Consider the following 19,060-nt stretch of genomic DNA (forward strand, 5'->3'; position numbering starts at 1 on the left):
AGTGTACTAACTGTAATATTCACAATACTAATAAGTGTTGTGTTAACAATTTCTTCTACCCATGACAATAATTGTAAAAACAAATGTTCTACAATGCTAACAAGTGTACTGACTGTAATATTCACAATACTAGTAAGTGTTGTGTTAGCAATTTCTACTTCATACCATAATCATTGTAAAATGAAATCTTGCAACATCAGCAGGTGTTGTTCAGAATAGTTATACAACTCAAGGAAGTGCAGTGAGAAGAGTATTCACAATACTAATAGACATCGTGAAAAGGTTTTCAACTACATAAACTAGATATAGTGAAACAGTTACTTTACAACATAAGTTCTTTGTTGTCCAAGATAGTTCTACAATTCATACAGGTGCTGTGCAAATATTATTCATAATACTGGTAATTGTTGTTGCATATGTTTCTACGATATGCAACTTATGTTGTCCACAATTGTTCTACAATACAAGCAAGAGTTGTGTTAGGTTATCAAAAAAATTGAAAGAGAATCACAACATTGGCAAACTATTGTTGAACCATGAATCACATCACTCTTTACAACACTTGTCATCCATTGTAGAAAAACTTGGACTTTCTACAATACCCCCGTTCCACAATGCATGAAATGGAGTTGTCGTAGGGGTACTGCAACTCTTATCTTGTGTCGTCAATGATGATTTTTCCCGTAGTGATATACTCTGCAGTTATCATTTTGCTGCTTCTGCTATCGCGGCTTTCCTTTATTCAACTATCGTGGTCTGTCATCGAAGATCAAATACCATGGTCAACAATCAAAGTGCAAGCTACAAGACATTTTATTGAGATGGTTCAAGTTAAACACTTCAAAACATTTCCGTGTTTAACTTAAGGGGGGTGTTGAAATATATTCCCCATATACAAGATATCAAGGTAACCGTACGTGAAGAGAAGATACCGAGGTGTCCGTGAAGAGAAGATACCGAGGTTACACGGACACCTCGGTATCTTCTCTTCACGTACGGTTACCTTGATATTTTGTATATGGGGAATATATTTCAACATAAACAATAGAGAGAACCCCAACAATTTTCTCAGCCTATAAAGAGCTGAGAGATTTATGAGGTCTTTAAGTGGCATGGCAATTCATAGAATACTCGAGATCCAGCAATTCCAAACGATAGCAATCTGTTTGACGGACTCTGGTATTTCCCGAACACCGGATTCCAAACGATAGTCTCTGAGGTTAAGCGTTAAGGTATCTTAGATTTCATTGAACTCCAAGTCACGCACGGTAGAGGTACAATAATTGCATAGACACCATGGCTCATGTAGGTGCCACCATCTCCAGTCTTGTCTTCCACCCAAGCCAACACTGAAACAATAACAAATCCATGAATGAAGAAGACGAAGATGATTAGACTTCTTTCGTTCTATCAATACAAAACTTGTCAAAATATATGTACAGTACAAACAACATGGGTGGAACTGGAAGAAAGCAATCATAAGGTAAAAAGAAAAGCCAAAATGCAACCTATCAATACTAAGCAGTAAGTGATAAAATATACAAGTAAATAGGTAGGATTTACTTGCATGGTATTGATATGAGATATCTTTTGGAACTCTTCCCCTTCTTTGTCTGCATATCCTTTGTCCAGTAGAGGGCAACGAAAAACATAGAGTCTATTAAGTGAAGTGAGTTTGGGGAAGGCTTCCTTGAAAGGCAGTCGCCTAAGGTTCTTGCACTTAGAAATGCACAACACTTCAAGAGATGAAAAGTTTCCCAGCCACTCAGGCAAATCTTCCAAACCATCAAACTGTACTATCCATAAGCCTCTTAAATTTGTGAGGTTCTGAAGTTGGTGAGTCAGAGAAGGCTTGGACCATCCAAAAATATGTAAATCACAAAGAGAGATGAGGTGTTGGATACCCTCTAGATCTGCTTCGTTTTCTGAATCATTTGTACCACTTTGACAATAAAGATCCATGTGCTTGAGGTTGGGAAGACGTTGAAGATCCAATAAGGGCTTCCATTTTTCGGAATATCCGATCACCACTTTGGACAGGGAAGTCATTTTACTAAAGTCTAAGCCATGCTTTTCTTCGTCCGAAACACAACCTTGAAGCTCACGGCACGGGGCAATCTGCAGCAATTTGAGACTAGGTTGAAACATCTCTATTGGAAAATACTTCAGTACAGCAATGGCACAAACCTTAACCACGGTGAGAGAGGTCAAGTTGTTCCGCAGTTTCCAAGCTATGGAAGCCGCTACAGCAGGACTCTGGTAGTTCATTGGTTTTTGTGGAAGAGAAATCCGAGCATCTTAGTTTATTTAAGGTTCCGAAGGCAGTCGGCAGTTTTTCAAGTGAAAGACAGTGTTTGAGTGTCAGCCAGGTCAAATTAACGAGATTACAGATAGAGACTGGTAGATTTTTTATACATGTACCAGATAAATCAAGATGCTTTAGATATTTCAGATCACCGATATTTCTTGGAAGGACTCCCAAATGCATACAATCCAAGGCGATGCTTTAATTTCCTATCAAGCGATGCTTTTCCTATTGCTGCGTGTTCCTATCAAGCTCAGTTATAGTATCAATTTAATTTTACTTTCATCATCGGTCATCTTGAAAACTTCATTTGCCTTGATCGACTCCCAATCACCTGTTGTATTCTTAAGACTTCCAAGAGTTTTTGCAACAAGTGGTAAACCACCACATTTTTTCGCTATCTGTTTTCCAATTTCAACCATCGGCGGAGTCTCTTTTGCACCACCTGCAGCAAATGATTTCTTCATGATGATAGACCAACACTCTTCCTTGGTTAGCTGAGCTAAAGAGTAGCAATCAATCGTCCTACGAACCGTTGATATAACTGTGTCGTTACGAGTAGTGACTAAGATTTTGCTTCCATTTGCACCAACAGATAACACAGTTTTAAGCGTCTCCCATTTAATACCAGTAAGAACTTCTTGCCACTTAAAATCTCACGTAATTCACGTCCCATCACTTCCCTGCTTGATGAAATATCGTACTTCTTGTTATTTCTTGTTACTTGATCAAGAATTTCTATAACAATCCTATCGACATCAAAGTTTTCAGATACATAGACCCAAATTATTAGTTCAAAGCATTTCACAACTAACTCGTCTTTACAGACAAACTGTGCCAGAGTTGTCTTCCCAATCCCTCCCATGCCAACTATGGGCAAGACTGGAAGCTTTTCAGATTGAGACGACGAGCTCGTTAATATTTGTACAATTCTACACCTGTCTCTGTTTCTCCCGACGAAGTTTGACGCATCGCCAAGTTCAACAAAAAGAAATTAAAAAAAAAGCTCGGTGAAGTTTAAGCAGAAGGAGAAAATTTTGAATTAGCTATTGTGAGGTGGGATTTACCGAAACGTGAGAGGCGCGACTAAACCCTAGATCTCACGTCTACCAAAATTCTGTTCTTGTTGCTTCTAATCCTTGCTTGATTGACGATGCCTTTCTGAACTTTTGTCCCATCTTCATCTACTTTACTTGTTTTTCTGTTTGCTTTTGTTAGTTTGGCATTTGCTTTATGCATGCACTGTGGCGTGCATCAGTAATAATTCGTTTCTAGCTCCTTTTCTGTTCCAATTAGATCGATCTCTCAACTTGTGTTTATTCACCAATGTAATCTGGTTCGTTGCTTCTGTTTCAGCAAACAAGGGTTACCACCTGTCATTTGCCACTCTCCGTGAGTAAGAAGGCTCGCACTAACGAAATTACCCCACTTGATGAAGGTCAATCAGTTGTGGCCACTTCTTCATAGATACTTATCCATGGTATTTCATGTATCTTCATTGGTCGAGAGTTGCTAGGTGCATCCGTTTTGCACAATTTAGCTAGGACAAGTTAAACAGGAATAGAGGATGACATACATTTCTTTCTGATTGGGGATTAATTTAGCGAAATTGCACGGAATCACAATATTTTTAGTTTGTTATCCAGTATGTTATCTTGGATTCGATGATAATGTCCTTGGAGAGAATTGTTCTCCAGGATTTGATTATATATCCAATAATAATATATATGGGAATTATAAATAGTTAAGTCAGAGATTATTCTCCTTATTTTAAATACAGTAAGAAGATAATATTTTATTACACCCCCTTAGTCTGAGCGGGAGAGGAGAAAATGCTAAGACTAGATCGAAAACGAACAAATAGCTGACGAGGTAGCCCCTTGGTGAAGATGTCAGCATACTGTTTTTCAGAGGGGACGTGAAGAACATGAATGTCACCAATACGAACGCGTTCACGTACAAAGTGTATATCAATTTCCACATGCTTGGTGCGCTGATGTTGAACAGGATCTCCAGACATATAAATCGCACTCACATTATCATAATATACGATAGTAGCACGTCGTAGAGGGAGATGAATCTCTAGAAGGAGGTTGTGAAGCCATGTAGTTTCAGCAACAGCATTTGGTACCCCCCGATATTCAGCTTCAGCACTGGATCGAGAAACTGTTGCCTGACGTTTGGATGACCAGGAGACGAGGTTGTCACCAAGAAAGACACAGTAACCCGAAGTCGATCGACGAGAATCAGGACATCCCGCCCAATCAGCATCAGAGTATGTCGTTAATGCAGAAGTAGTGTAGACCGAGATAAACAAACCGTGATGAATTGTGCCCTGAAGATAACGAATGATCCACTTAAGGGCCTGCATGTGGGGCTCTCGAGGGTCATGCATGAATAAGCATACTTTTTGAACTGCGTATGATATGTCTGGCCTGGTGAATGTGAGATACTGTAAAGCTCCATCTAGGCTTCGGTATAGAATAGGATCCTTAATCGCAGGACCTGAAGTAGCACTGAGCTTGGAGTTGGTGTCGACCGGAGTAGCCACTGGGTTACATTGTGTCATGGAGGCACGAGCAATGATGTCTTGAGCACATAAAGACTGAGACAAATATAACCCTGAAGATGATCGAGTGACAGTAATACCCAAAAAATGATGTAGCGGTCCAAGGTCAGACATGGCAAATTCCTGTTTCATCAAATCAATGAAGCGGTGTAGGAGAGTATTGTTAGAGGCAGTCAAAACAATATCATCAACATATAGCAGTAAATATGTCGTATCTAAACCGGATTGATAAACAAAGAGAGATGGATCACACACACTACCATGAAAACCACAACTAGTAATAAACTTAGCAAACCTCTGAAACCACGCCCGAGGAGCCTGCTTGAGACCATATAGGGATCTGTGTAGTCGACATACGTAATCAGGGTGATCAGGGTCAACAAATCCCGGAGGTTGATGCATATAAACTGTCTCGGTCAGATCACCATGGAGAAAAGCATTCTTGACATCTAGCTGATGAATTGGACAAGAACGCGAAGTAGCAATAGTAAGAACAATACGAATAGTAGTATGTTTGACAACCGGACTAAACGTTTCAAAACAATCAACCCCAACCTGCTGAGATTTACCATTAACAACAAGACGGGCCTTGTGTCGCTGCAAAGAACCATCGGCATTAAATTTGTGGCGAAATAGCCACATGGAATGAATGACATGAGCATCACATGGTCTTGGTACAAGTTCACACGTATTAGTTTTCAACATAGCATTGTACTCATCTTTCATGGCGGCATTCCAATTTATATCCCTAAGAGCATACAAGGGAGAGCGATGAATTAGGGAGATATGGCGTAAAGTTTGGACATGAAGATTGAGTCGGTGGATTGGTTTTTAAATGCCATGGTAAGCTCTAGTCACAAGACGGGAAGTAGTAGGAGGTGGAGGTGTGGAAACGGTATTGGGTGGAGGGACAGTATTGGGTGGATTGCAGTAACGGTGAAAGGAGCAGGTTGTGGTGTCAGAGGGACAGTAGGTGTTGGAATGTTGTCTGCAGCTGTTGAGACAGTGTAGTGAGGAACGGACGCAGATGTAGACCGGAGTGGGGACATAGAGGGAAGTTGAACAGACGCTGGAGATGTCGCAGAAGTGGACAGAAGTGGGGACTGACGTGGAGGAGGAGTAGAAGTGGACAGACATGAATTAGTGGAGATGTTTGACAGTCGCAGAGAAGGGAAGGTGAAAAAACGTGGAGTAGGTGATTGGACTGATGTGGTGGCTGGAGTTTGTTGAGGGTTCTGAGTTGTTGTGTCACAAAGGGAGCTGGACCGACGGTGAGAGGGAATGTACGGTCTAGGGAAGGTGGTAGTTGGTTGGAGTGTGGAAGTTTCAGTAGATGGGTAAGATAGATTATAGGAAGGATGAATGAGATGGGAAGGGGGAGACTCGTCATTAGAAGAAGTATTTGGATGGAGATTTGTGGAGGGAAAGACATTTTCATCAAAAGTTACATGACGAGAGATAATTATTTTGTTTGTGGTAAGATCAAGGCAGCGGTACCCACGGTGGTTGGGAGGAAAACCAAGAAAGACACATCTAGTGGAACGAGGGGCAAGTTTGTGAGGAGTTCTGGATGAGAGATTAGGATAGCAAAGGCAACCAAATTAAGGACTTTGGTGGGTAGAAGATTATGTAGATAAACTGCCATATGAAGAGATTAGACCCAATATTTGGGGGGAACGGAAGCGTGAGACATAAGAGTTCGGGTAATATTATTGACACGGCGTATCATGCGTTCGGCCTTGCCATTTTGGGATGAAGTTTGAGGGTAAGGGAACGAAAAACAAGACCATTGTCACGAGCAAAGGTATGGAAGGAAGAGTTGTCAAATTCACGACCCATGTCACATTGAAAACATTTTATTTTACGTTCAAATTGAGTTTGAACGAAAGAACGAAATTCCAAAAATTTGCTATAAACTTGGGACTTGAATTTCAAAGGGTAGACCCATAGATAGTTGGTAAAATCATTAAGAAATATAAGATAATATCGAAAATCGGTATCGATATGTAATGGACAGGTCCATAAATCGCTATGTATGATATCAAAAGGTGCAAAAGTAATGAAATTAGATTCATAAAATGGGAATCGAACATGTTTACTAACTTGACAAGAATGACAAAGTGAGAAGAATTATTCTTATTACAATGAATATAATTATTTTTGCGTAAGACATCTAAAATGGCCTTGCCAGGGTGGCCAAGGCGGCTATGCCAAATGTCTGGCGAAAGGACAACAAGGGAAATGGGAGAAGACTGGGACGATTTTGTAGGTGGCACGGCAGAGTTGGTGATAGGATAGAGCTCCCCGGAACTATCACATCGAAGGATAATCTTCCTCGAACTCAGATCCTTCACAGAAAAGCCAGAAGGATCAAACTCAACAGAAACACGATTATCAGTAGTGAACTTACGAACGTAAATTAAGTTTTTAATGATATCGGGAACAACGAGAGTATTTTTGAGTTGAAGGGTGCGAGAAGGAAGGGTTATAAGCTTGGTACCACTAGCCGTAACTGGAATGCTATTGCCATTGCCAACTAAGATGGATCGTACATTGCTAGAATTGAAAACGTTATGTAAAGTACCTGAATCAGCGGTAAGATGCGAAGTGGCACCGATGTCCATATAGAAGGCATCATCAGGTTGTTGGAGATACATGGAGCTATACGCCTTAGCAATGTCCGCTGGTTGCAATGATTCAGTTGTAGGAGCAATGTATGCTTGTCCACGACCACTTCCAGGGGAACGACCACGTTGGTGGTTGCGGAAGTTGGTGTTGGGTGGCCTGCGTTGATGTTCAAATGGCTGCCAGGCCTGAGTGGGATAGGGGCAGGGTGGTACGGCCCAAAAAGGTAGCCAGTACGGTGGGTAGCCTGGCATGAAGGGACGTGGTCAAAAATAATCAGACAATGGCTCTCACTCTCAGACTCGGCATGAATATCAACATGTAGTATAGATATGATCAACCAGATTATTTGTATCTGATGGCATATGAATGACATTGCCATTTGGCACACCCAACTCGTAACATATTTACATTTTATTGAGACGTAAAAGTAGTTGCAGGCTTACGCTGACAGTAGAAAAAGTTTACCCCGTGTTGTTTGATTTAATTGTTTTAGACAACATCACCGTCCATGACTTACAGCAAAGCTGGAATAGCTCAGCTGGTTAGAGCGTGTGGCTGTTAACCACAAGGTCACAGGTTCAATCCCTGTTTCTAGCGTTGAAATTTTTTTTTCTTTTCAAGCGTTATCTGGGAACCTATATATGACCTTTTGGTTAACAGCTTTACTGCTTCTTCCCTTCACAAGATGGAGTAGAGAGTCTAGAGACTATGTGAAGAAGGAGTCTCACATCTCCTTGTTCGCTTCAGGTATCAATCTCGATTTACAGAGTCCCGGTCATTCTTTCGTTGTATTTTTTTCTTAATTTTTTGATACATTTTCTGGCGTTTTGAGTTTTAGATTCTTGTCTACTGATTTCTCTCTAATTTGGTAGAATTTTTCTGGGTTTCTTATGATTTATGCAATTACGTAGTTCGAATGGAAGAATTAACAAGGATGATGATACCCTAATTGAATTTGAATCCTATAACTGTGACTGATTAGATTTTAGAAGTACAAATTTTGAGAATTAGGAATCTTTTAATATAGAATTTGAATCATTTGTTGTTCTACATTTTGTTATTTCTCTGAGAAAGATTGCTTTTTGGTTTTCCTTGTCTTTTAGGGCATTTTTTTGATCTTCCAAGTTCAGGATTTTGCAGTTCTGAGATGAATGTTGTAGGGATTGTGTTTTTCTTGATGATAAGATACCTACACTTGTTCTAGGATATGAGTTTCTTTGCTTCTTACTTCATTACTTTATGGGTTCTGTATGTTTTGTTGACATAGATGTTTGTCGTGTTCATAACCATTTTAAAGATGGGATGAAATCTGCCTTGGTGTTGATTTCCTTGAAGAAATGAATAGTTTGAGATAGTCGAAATTGCTATGCAACTTATGTAAAATGATTTTTTTGATAGTACATTTGTTTTCTTTCACCTGTTTGCTAATGTTTTTTCAATATCTGATGTACCAGATGACAGAACAAGAATGCCGCGTAGTAGGAGAATACATTCCTCTAGTGATGCTGCTAAACATAAAACTCATGCTGAGAAGCTGGTTGAAGAAATTACTGGGAAGGCATCGAAAGAATCCGCGGTTCAGCCAACCTCAGATAGTGATTGCAGATACAGTAAAGAAAGGAAAGAGAACCCAACTAAGGAGATAGTTAGAGAATCGATACGGGTTAATTTGGATGAAAAGAAGAGAACGTTGGATGCAGCATTAGGTAAATTGGGATTTGTGGAAGTTCACCCTTTGCTTAAAAAGTGCAAGTCTGAGCAATGTTTGTGGAAGTTCACCCTTTGCTTAAAAAGTGCAAGTCCGAGCAATGTTTGAAACCAAAATTTGGGCCTGCTGCTACCCCTCTGACTTATGGGAGTAGAACTCCAGGATATTTCTGTAGTAAGGAAAGTACTTCTGAGAAGCAGGAACATGGTGGAAGTTCTGGAAAGCGACGCCTTAGTAGATGGGATCCACAGTCTGAAGAAGAAGGGGAAGGAAATGAAGGTGATAGGGGTGGCAAAAGGAGGAAAACTAAGTGAACTGACAATGGTTCCCTACTTAAAAACTCGGTCCATTCAAATTGCCAGACTTCGTTAGAGTACCTATTTCCATTGCTGATCCTCAAAGGCAGGAGCTGAGTGAAAGACTTTCAGTTATTGACAGTAAGCTGCGGGAAGAAGATCTCCATGATGATTGGCGGAAGAATGGTCTCCTTTTCTCCCACCACTGGATGATAACTTAGGGTTGGGAATGAACTCAAAGGATGTCATATTACGTGAAAAACTTATTCAAGAAAGACAAGTTATAATATCAAGGTTGGTTCAGAAGAACCTCACCTTCAGAAGTCCCACTCCTGAACCGAAGCCCGTATCCAGGGCATAACTTTTATGGTCTGGAAATACACAAAAGAAAATGGAGATAGAAACTGGAGCCAAGATCACGATTAAAGAAACAGCTTCAGGAAATGATAGAGAGAAAATGGCATTCCTTCTGGCAATGAAGATTTTCATGTCTTGGTCCAGGCAGATAACCAGAAATCAGTCGCTGAAGCTGATTCAGAAGTCGAGAAGCTACTCATTCACATTGATGAAGGACTGAATGATAACAAACATGCACTGTTACAGGAACTTTCCAAAATATGCAGAGTTTGTGGTGAGGAGGGGCGCAAGAGTTATGTTTGCCCTTGTCGGAGTTCGTCTTTTGATAGCTCATGCAGCAGATGTAGTAGAAGCCATGTCTCTTTCACTTGCCCTTTCATGGCACCAGGTCTGAGTAACAGTGGTGGGAAGAATTCGTCTGATAGTTCACCATCTTACTGGTCTTATTCTCAGTCCAGCATCAAGTCAACTCCACCAAGTGTTGAGAGTAAAATTCATAAAGAAGTTGATGAGAGAAATCTATTTGCGGGTCATCTTCCCTTAACTGTGGATAAAAATCGGTTGATGAAGCTACTTTCTCCTTTGGCACTCTCGCTGAAGCTAAAGTGATCAAGGACCGACTGTGCTGCAGGGGTGGATGTATGTACAGCCTTCCCCTGGCTGAAGCCAGAGGTGAATGAAAGAAAATGTTTTTGAAGATAGTAAATGATAGCCAAAATTCGTCAAGCACAGTTACGCCTACTGTCAAGCCAATATTGAGTATGCGCTGTGCGTAAAAGAAGTTGTTCTTTGATTCTTTCTCTGCTTCAACTTATTCCACTGGGAGAAAGAATATGAAAACCTAGGTAAGATTATTCAAGGAAAAGTTGGGTTACTAAATTTTATTTTCTATCAAACTACTGGCTTATTTTCATGAAAAAGGGAATGGATTTTTCTTAATTTAGGTTACTGTTTCTAGGTTTGTATTATTGAAAATGTTAATGTTTTAGGCGTCAACTATGAATCTGTGATTATCAAGCAAGTTAGTTGAATCTGTGATTATCAGGTTAGGTGAGTTAGTTGATGCCTTGATGGGGATTGGCTATTGGGAACTGAATGGAGGTGATATTTTTAAGTTGATTTGAGGATCTCTCTGAGATTTCTTGAGCAGTTTTATCTTTTTGAACATCCATGTGTGCATCTGGCTAGTAAGTTAAGTTTTTTCGATTGCCAGCAGATGTTGTTTTTGTCTACAAAGTAAAGATATTCTAATACTTTTCTCATATGAAAAACTGTTTTTGTCTGAGAACTTGTTGAGCATATGCTGAGAAACGCAGCTAAACTGCACTTCAATTAATATGGCATCATGTAGTTAGCAACCGATGGTTATGGAATTTAAGTTGTTAGGTCAAAGAGTGTACAACCTATCTAATATCCTGTAGGTATGGCATCCTGTTGAACATGAATATTCTTTACACTTGTGTTCCTCTGTGGTTTAATAAATAGGTAACCACCAGCGGTCTGTAATATTTACCCTGATGGCTTTGTAGTGAGCAAGCACGGCCACATTGACGAGTGCTGCTTACGTTCATCTGAAACAGGCTGAGTTCTTTAACTACACTCGTAATCTGTCACCTGGAACGGAAGTCGGGCAATTTTGCTATTAGGACCTGTTGGTACGTTTTCTAGAGCATGTCTTTTGTCTCTTCTGGCTTTTTGGTTACGGTTATGAGATTTGCGAAGCTGATTAAATCTCTGTCCTGTGAAGAGCTTTAGTAACAAATGCTTGCCAAGGCTGTGACACATTATTTTGGAGCCAAGTTATTGTTATTAGTGTAAGAACATTGATCAAATGTTGCAACTATGTTTCCAGTCTTTCTTATCGTATGGTCTAAACCAGCTCTATTTATGTTTTATTAGAGGCATTAGGCTGCTTTGAGTCATAAAAAGAAAAAGTGTCGCAGTAGTCACACACATTCAGGTAGTATCCGCTTAGGAAAACAGTGGGTTCCCTATTCTAAGGCGGTTTCCATATTGGGGTCGGTTTCCTAATCCAGGTAGTATAGAGTTTAGGAAAGAGTTTAGTTTCCTAATCAGAGACTAGTTCTTGGTTGTGTTCTGTATAAATAGAACTAGAATTGTATGTTTCTAGACTATCCAACCTAGAAGAGTAGTAGTATACCGACGGATCTGATAAACAAACAGTCAGAGTTGTCCTCGTTTGGGGAATTAATTAGGAGATTTTCTCAAAGAATCAGAAGAGATTATCAAGAAGAATTGATTGAGATCATCATAGATGGATAAGGTGAGTTCAGATATGGTAAATCGATTACCCAAGACATGTATGCTCTTCACAAAGAGACCTGAAAAATCCAATTATGTCGAATTCCATTATGTAGAAGAATTTTCTGAGATGGTAAATTTTAATTGTATGGAACAACCACAAAATCATACCAAGATAGGCACTATATGTGGTTCTAATGCTTGGGCCTTGAGCCTGGTTGGTTCCTGCAATGGTCTGGTATGTTACACAGTTCCTGAGTCCCATTTCGGTAATGTCATCTACCTTTTCAATCCCATCACTGATGAACGCATTGTTTTTCGCCGGATGGGTACGCGTTTTAACTGCCCTGGATTTGGTTATTGTCATTCCAGTACGGCCACTATATGTAACCAATGATTCAGACAACTTGCCCATGCCCACCAATGATTCTTCTTCAGGCAAAAACTTACCCTCATCTCAGGGATCATCATCATACCATTTCCCAAATTCATCACCCTGTTCAGTTGTGCGGTTCCCTGGTAATCGGGGCCGAATCTCCCTAGGTTACAGGTCAAACTTTTTCAGCACACCAACAACCAGTCCATCTCCACAACTTTATCTTACTCCATCAGTGGGCAGCAGACTGACACCTCTTTCTTACTAGCATGCCCTGATATAAAGATATGAAGCTTGAAATCCCGTGTGGTATTTCTTGTATAGGAAAGATATAAATATGTACTTTTGCCAAAAGAAATGGAACTAAAAATTTCTTAAGTTTTGTTAAGCAATTGGTGTTGGGTTCTGAAAATTGTTTCTCTGATGTCCTTCAAATTTGTTTACACATCCTATTTTTATGCCATCCACTTTGGAAGACTTGATGGGAGGTAAAAATGAAGAGAATGCATTTCTGTCCCAGAGAGCCAGAGTTCCAGATACAGCAAAATTAGACAACTGATGGTTGCTGAAACAAGTATGAGATTTCATATTTAGGACTAACCAAAAGATGCAATAAGATGAAACTGCAAGACTTTCCAACAAGTTATACCAGCAAAGTAAAGATTCCAGTCTCCGAAATAAAATACTCCAAGATGATTAATGGGAGATAAACTTTGGTGCTCATTACTGTGATTATTACTAGACTTTTAGGACGGTTCTATTTGCTAGAACGGAACGCTGTTTCAGATCTCGTAACAACTTCCAATTTTTCCGTTCATGTGGAGCCACTTCGCACGACAGCTTTCTTCAATGTCCATCAGGCTTTCACCATTCCATATGTTTGACCAGCTCGCATTACCCAAGAAAACATATAAACTTACTTCCTTATTGGTTACAATGAAGCGACCACCCAATTTGCTCGCATCACGATTGTAGAGGTTCATTTGCGGTTGTCAATATGTACAAGCATTAAAGTAGGTTTTTATGGTTGTTCCATTAGTTGTACAACACATTTCAATATCCATATAATCATAATTGTCAAATGTGTGCATAAGTTTGAATGCGAATTTGTAATCTTGATTTAATATTATTTCTCCTTCCGGAAAATACTTTATCTTGATATGTAGGTTTTCTATACTTCAGAAATTTATATCTTTTTGAAAGTACAATTTATAACTTCCAAAAATGTATTTATTTATTTTTTAATGTTTTTTCTCTTTTATCTTGGAAATCGGGATTTAATTAGCCACTCGAAAATTTTTTCTTCATTTTATTAATAAATCACCATTTAGGAATCCGTTTCAAAAATAAATAAAGAGTTGTAGTTAACTTCATTACATGTTTATTTTTCTTTTACCAATTTATCTAAAGTTTGTTAATGGACTACTATAACAACTAACCAAAACAGTATTTCAGTTCAACCAGTTGTGGGACTTGCAGTTCCCTCACACTTAACACCTCCATATCCCAACAACCTTCATCATCATGTTCATTTTAATACCGTAAGAATTGAGCCATCTCCCTCCTTGCTAGATTTTGAACCTATGAATTACATTATTTGCAGTATGATAATTCATTCCTGATTGAGCAAAAACAAATAGACCACTTCAATCTAACTGAACCACTTTGTTACAGATGGTAATTCATTCTTTGTTCCATTTGGAACCACTGAACAATAGGGGAGCCACTGGAGATCAAATAATTCAGACTATTCAGTTGTTTTATGACATTGATGCTGCTTATGCTGATCTCCTGCAAAACGTGGATGATCGGCTTGGAGCTCTTACAAGTTTGTGCAATCAATTCGTACGAGTTGATGAGATTCGCTTCATGTTCATCTACTTCAGCGACAATGGTTAGTTTTAAACTTTAAACCTCTTAATTAATATAAAACAATTATACGCACTAAAGAAGTCTAGTAATTTATTGAGGGGTAGTTTACGACCTTGTTTTGCATATATATTTATCAAATCGATTAGAGAAATTTTTTCACTTTGTTAGAGCATAGCCGGTTGAACCCACCAAGCGTTGGTATGTCACGTTTGGTTGTCATATTTTAGTGAATCAAAACTCATTTAAAGAGTCGCTTGATTATTTACTAGAGTCAACTTCGTATAGGTTAGCTAGAAATTTACTAAGATATGGGACTTACAAGTATTACTCGAAGAGTTGAAGAATGTGAAGAAGTAAAGAGCTACATTGACGACATCATCCTTCCTCTTGAGGTTAATAATATTTGACTTGAACTGTTTCATTCCTAACGTATCTTTCAATCACATAATTGACCGGATTAGCATTTTACTCAATTGATTAGTAGGCGACATTTTTTCCGATCCAATTCGAGTGGCGTGGCCAGAAAATAATATCAAGGGAACTAGAAAACTTGGTGGACTTTAGTATACTAAATAGGAAATATTTGGTGTACGAAACATAAAATATAAGATAAAACAGGAGATCTCAGTTTAGTTTTGCAAAATTTTTTTATGAGTAGGGTTAGTCAAATCTTGGCTCCGATGCCATAAAATTTGTACCCGACCCCAAATTATTAACTAGGCACAAAAGCTTTCAATTCTTTAATTGCTGACGCCTTTGTATGAACTTTGTACTAGACTACCATAGGACTGAGAAGGTAGTCCTACATGATGTTGCCTGCTAATCTAACTGCTGGTTTGACACCCATAAAACTTAGCCCAAAGGAGTTTGATCTTTGAACTAGAAACACACAAATGGGAAAAGAAGGTCACACACTTGTATCGGCACATAATGCCACCAGTCCGGATATCTTGAAAAAGATGTGTACATGATCCCAATGCGATAATCATCCTATAACGGTAGCAAAACTTGCAACTTGGTTGATACCCGGCCGTGAATCGAGACTCGAGAGGGCAAAAAATATTTTAGAAAGCCGGGCCATACTTATTCCACCGCACCTCTCCACCAGTCCATCCTTAAAATACATTGAAAGATCTGACACGTGTTGGGTCATGATTGCCTAGATACAAGCAAAGTATAGATGTGGGACCAATCACGCGTTCAAAACAGGGACCACACCTCGGTTGTAAAAGTGGGTCACGATCTATGAAGCACGGACACACCGGTATTGGCGCCGTGTCCGCATCAGACGCGCGACCGACGCACGACGCACGTGGGACACCGACACGACACACGTGAAGAAATCTATACTCCATTTTAGTAGTTTGGTGACCTAGTGTGTCAAGGAACTCAGTATAATAGTTAATTTTTCAATATGTGAGCTAACCTAACGGTATAAAATAGAGTTTTTTCATGTATTTGCGTGATTAATGTATTTGATATACTATAACACTATGATCTTAGTATATAAAAACCATTTTATTAATGTATATATAGACGTGTCCGTGTCCTGATGATTTTGAAGTTTTGCCGATCCCTGTGTCCGTGTCGTGTCGTGTCCGTGTCCCGTGTCAGTGTCCGTGCTTCCCAGGTCACGATCATCTTAGTAGAAGCGTAGCCAACGAGGTCAGATTGGGACCACTCTGGGAGGATCGGATTCATCACCACCACCGCTTGTGGGGTCTGCTTTCTGTGTGGGGCTCTACAAACGCGTTGTCCTAAGAACTATTTTTGGTTGACCCACTATTTAATGGGGGACCACTTTGAGAGAGGTGTGGTGAGATGGACCTACGCCCTGGTTTTGGCTCAGCAATTCCTTGCTGCAACCGGAGTAACCGGCTGGTATATTAGCAACAATTGTGAAGCTGGGCTGTTAGTAGTCTATAAATTGTATGCTTTTTTCCTCGGCACCAATTCTTTTTAGTAGTCTATAAAAGGAAACTTATATCGGGGTATTTAACTTCGCAGCTTGTTTGGTCAGAGGGAAAGAAATTATTTTCCTGAAAGTATAATTCTATTTTTGGACTCTGACTAGTTAAAAATTTCAATTTTTGGGATTGTTCGGAGTCGTCTTAAAAAGACTACATTTGAAATTGAATTTTTGTGATAAAATGTGCTTCTAATTCAAATAAATTTACCAATGTCATTATAATATAACGGTAATGGCATTGACCAGATGATATCAATGACCTGGATTCCAAACTGGTCGTCCCAATATTCATCTAAAAAGTATGAACTTAAACTAACTTAATTTCAAGACCCCAAGGTGCATGTAACGTGGGTCACGTTAACCATACCACACATGGATTTAACGACTACCATGTGATAAGTAGGTCCCGCTTAAACGTGGGTGTAGATTCTGAGACAATAAAAGCCACCAAAAATCAACGGTTGTGATGGTTGTTTGATCTAGTGAATGGACCACAACGGTATCCTAGCTAGTTGGAGTATTGGACCTACTACATTTGGAAGGAATTGTTGTGAATTAGAAGGATCTTTTCTTTAGGCCCTCCGGCATCGGAAACCTTTCTAAAATTGGTGTATTTTATGCTTGATTTCACGTCTAGGATCTTGGGTATTTTATGCTTTTGAGGATATTAGGCCCTCCGGCATCGGAAACCTTTCTAAAATTGGTGTATTTTATGCTTGATTTAACGTCTAGGATCTTGGGTTTGGGCTCGATTAGTACACCTATCTGGCTGGCGCATCATTTTACCATCGCGTGCTTCTAATCTTTATGCTTACTACAAAGTATTATAATGCACATGTTTTTTTCCCTTTAATCCTCTATTAAGATGCAGCTACATTTCAAAGTGTAACCTATGAGAATCCGAAGAGACAGATATTTTTTCTTAGAATTTATTCCTAGAATTACCAAAAAAAGGCGGGACTGACTGGTGCATGGTGCATGGCTGCGTGCGCCACCCGGTCACTTCTTGTGTACAAAAGAAACTATCACTTTCATTAATAAACTGACTGGCTAGACAAGAGTTTTCATCCGAATATACATTGGCCGTTACGTGACTCTCAGGAGCAATGAGCATGAGCAAATGAAAGAGTGCTACTATGTAGATTTTCAGCAACATTTCGTACACTATTCCGCTGTTATATTTTTGATGATAATTGTTAACAAATCATGTATAACAAAGAAGGATAACAATCGCATGCATGAATTTGCTTTTCAACTAGACCTTTGCAGCCTGTACTTGGTTTCTCAAAACCAGTACATACACTTTGTGTGCTCTCGGCATTTTTTACATGCACCTCTCAAGATTCTAAACGCATTAAAAGAAAAGACTAACAGGTTTTGTACGTGGTTCTACATTATTGTATTAAGGCACGAACGGCACTATGGCACATGAAGAGAACAGAGTTTCAGAATCATCAGCCGTGTTACCCGTGTATGTAGTTGGGACTTGGGCATGGAGAAGCGACCTAAATGCCAAACAAAGAAGTTGAGTTGTGCACGTCAAAAACCTTGATGGTTCCGCCTTAGCTTGCTCTATCTTGCAGGCAAACTGAGTTTCTGTTAGTTGATTTTTGGATTTCTCGTAGCAAATCAATTTCAAGGAAAACTGGTTTTGTTGTTCTTCATATAAGGTTCCAATCAACAAATATATTGCAGGGGTTGACCGAAGTTTTATCGCATTGTTGGTGCTGGACGAGCAAAAAACAAGTCGAATTGGCAGCAGGCAATGTTAATGGCTGGGAGCCTGGGACCGCTGGGTATCCTGTCTATGCTGTTTTTGGTTATAAAATAAGAAAGCCTCTCCTGCTAGTAGTACTTTGTTTGGTTTTTGTTGTGCTCAAGGCTAAATCCATCAAAAAAATCAAAATGCTTCTAGTGTGTATCTTTCTGTTTGTCTAGCCGACTAAGTTCAGGCTTAAGGAAATACGCATCAATCACTGTGCATTTTGTCCGGTAAAAGATGCATTTGTCCTCCCCAAACAATTTTTTTTGGACAGTTTAGTTAGGAGTTTCGAAGGAAAGAAGACTCTCTAGAAGATGGTGAGATTGTCTAACTGTGAGTATATATCTTACTCAGTGTTTGATTTTTTTGCTGACTCGGAGATTTCAGATTATTTTTCTTTGGTTTGAGTCAGATCTGACTTGTGACCTGAGTCCGACTTAATCCCTGATTCGAACTCATTTGAATTGGGAATAAAATTTCCTATACTCGTGGGATAAAGTTACAGACTCCTACTTTTAAGACGGTTGAATCAGATCTAACTCGAAAAACATATATATTGAATTAAATTCATATGATTATGGTAATTTCAGTCAGATCCAAACGAGTCAGATCGGAAAAACAAAACAAACATAATGCTAATCATAATATTTTTGCTCGCACATAGCAGTATCATCCAACCATTTTATATATGTTTAGTTGTGATATTACTTGCAAAACTAATAGACGAGTGAGATGAATTGTCTAAATTCACCGAATTGATAGAACGACGTTTATATTTTTCATTTGTTGGTTGAGATGCTGCTAGATGAAAAATGTTTAAGCAGTTACAAAGTTTTTTTTTTCCATATTAATCGTAATATTTGACAGGTCTTGATTGATTGTTAGGCGTGAATTTTTAAATCTAACTTAAAAAGTTATTTGTGCTATAATTGGGATGTAATTTTTTGTTGGATTTT

At 39.1% G+C, this 19,060-nt stretch overlaps 2 protein-coding genes and 1 non-coding gene across 3 annotated transcripts; 2 read left to right on the plus strand and 1 right to left on the minus strand.

The window, feature by feature from the left end:
• Positions 1-1,108: 1,108 nt before the first annotated feature.
• On the minus strand, positions 1,109-2,025 carry LOC113273558 (probable disease resistance protein At5g66910). Its single transcript, XM_026523238.1, has 2 exons — positions 1,564-2,025; positions 1,109-1,349 (listed from the first exon to the last, which is right to left on the minus strand). Exons 1-2 carry the CDS (start codon positions 1,960-1,962, stop codon positions 1,302-1,304), a joined length of 447 nt encoding a protein of 148 aa, XP_026379023.1. The 5' UTR covers positions 1,963-2,025; the 3' UTR covers positions 1,109-1,301.
• Positions 2,026-8,025: 6,000 nt separating this feature from the next.
• Positions 8,026-8,099, plus strand: TRNAN-GUU. Its single transcript has one exon. It is a non-coding gene; the product is annotated as a tRNA-Asn (tRNA).
• A 30-nt stretch (positions 8,100-8,129) lies between these two features.
• Positions 8,130-11,285, plus strand: LOC113274823. The gene is made up of 2 exons (XM_026524223.1): positions 8,130-8,249; positions 8,957-11,285. Exons 1-2 carry the CDS (start codon positions 8,144-8,146, stop codon positions 9,316-9,318), a joined length of 468 nt encoding a protein of 155 aa, XP_026380008.1. The 5' UTR covers positions 8,130-8,143; the 3' UTR covers positions 9,319-11,285.
• Positions 11,286-19,060: the final 7,775 nt, after the last annotated feature.

The sequence above is a fragment of the Papaver somniferum genome, chromosome 4, assembly GCF_003573695.1.
Source record: "Papaver somniferum cultivar HN1 chromosome 4, ASM357369v1, whole genome shotgun sequence".
Classification (NCBI taxonomy): Eukaryota; Viridiplantae; Streptophyta; class Magnoliopsida; order Ranunculales; family Papaveraceae; genus Papaver; species Papaver somniferum.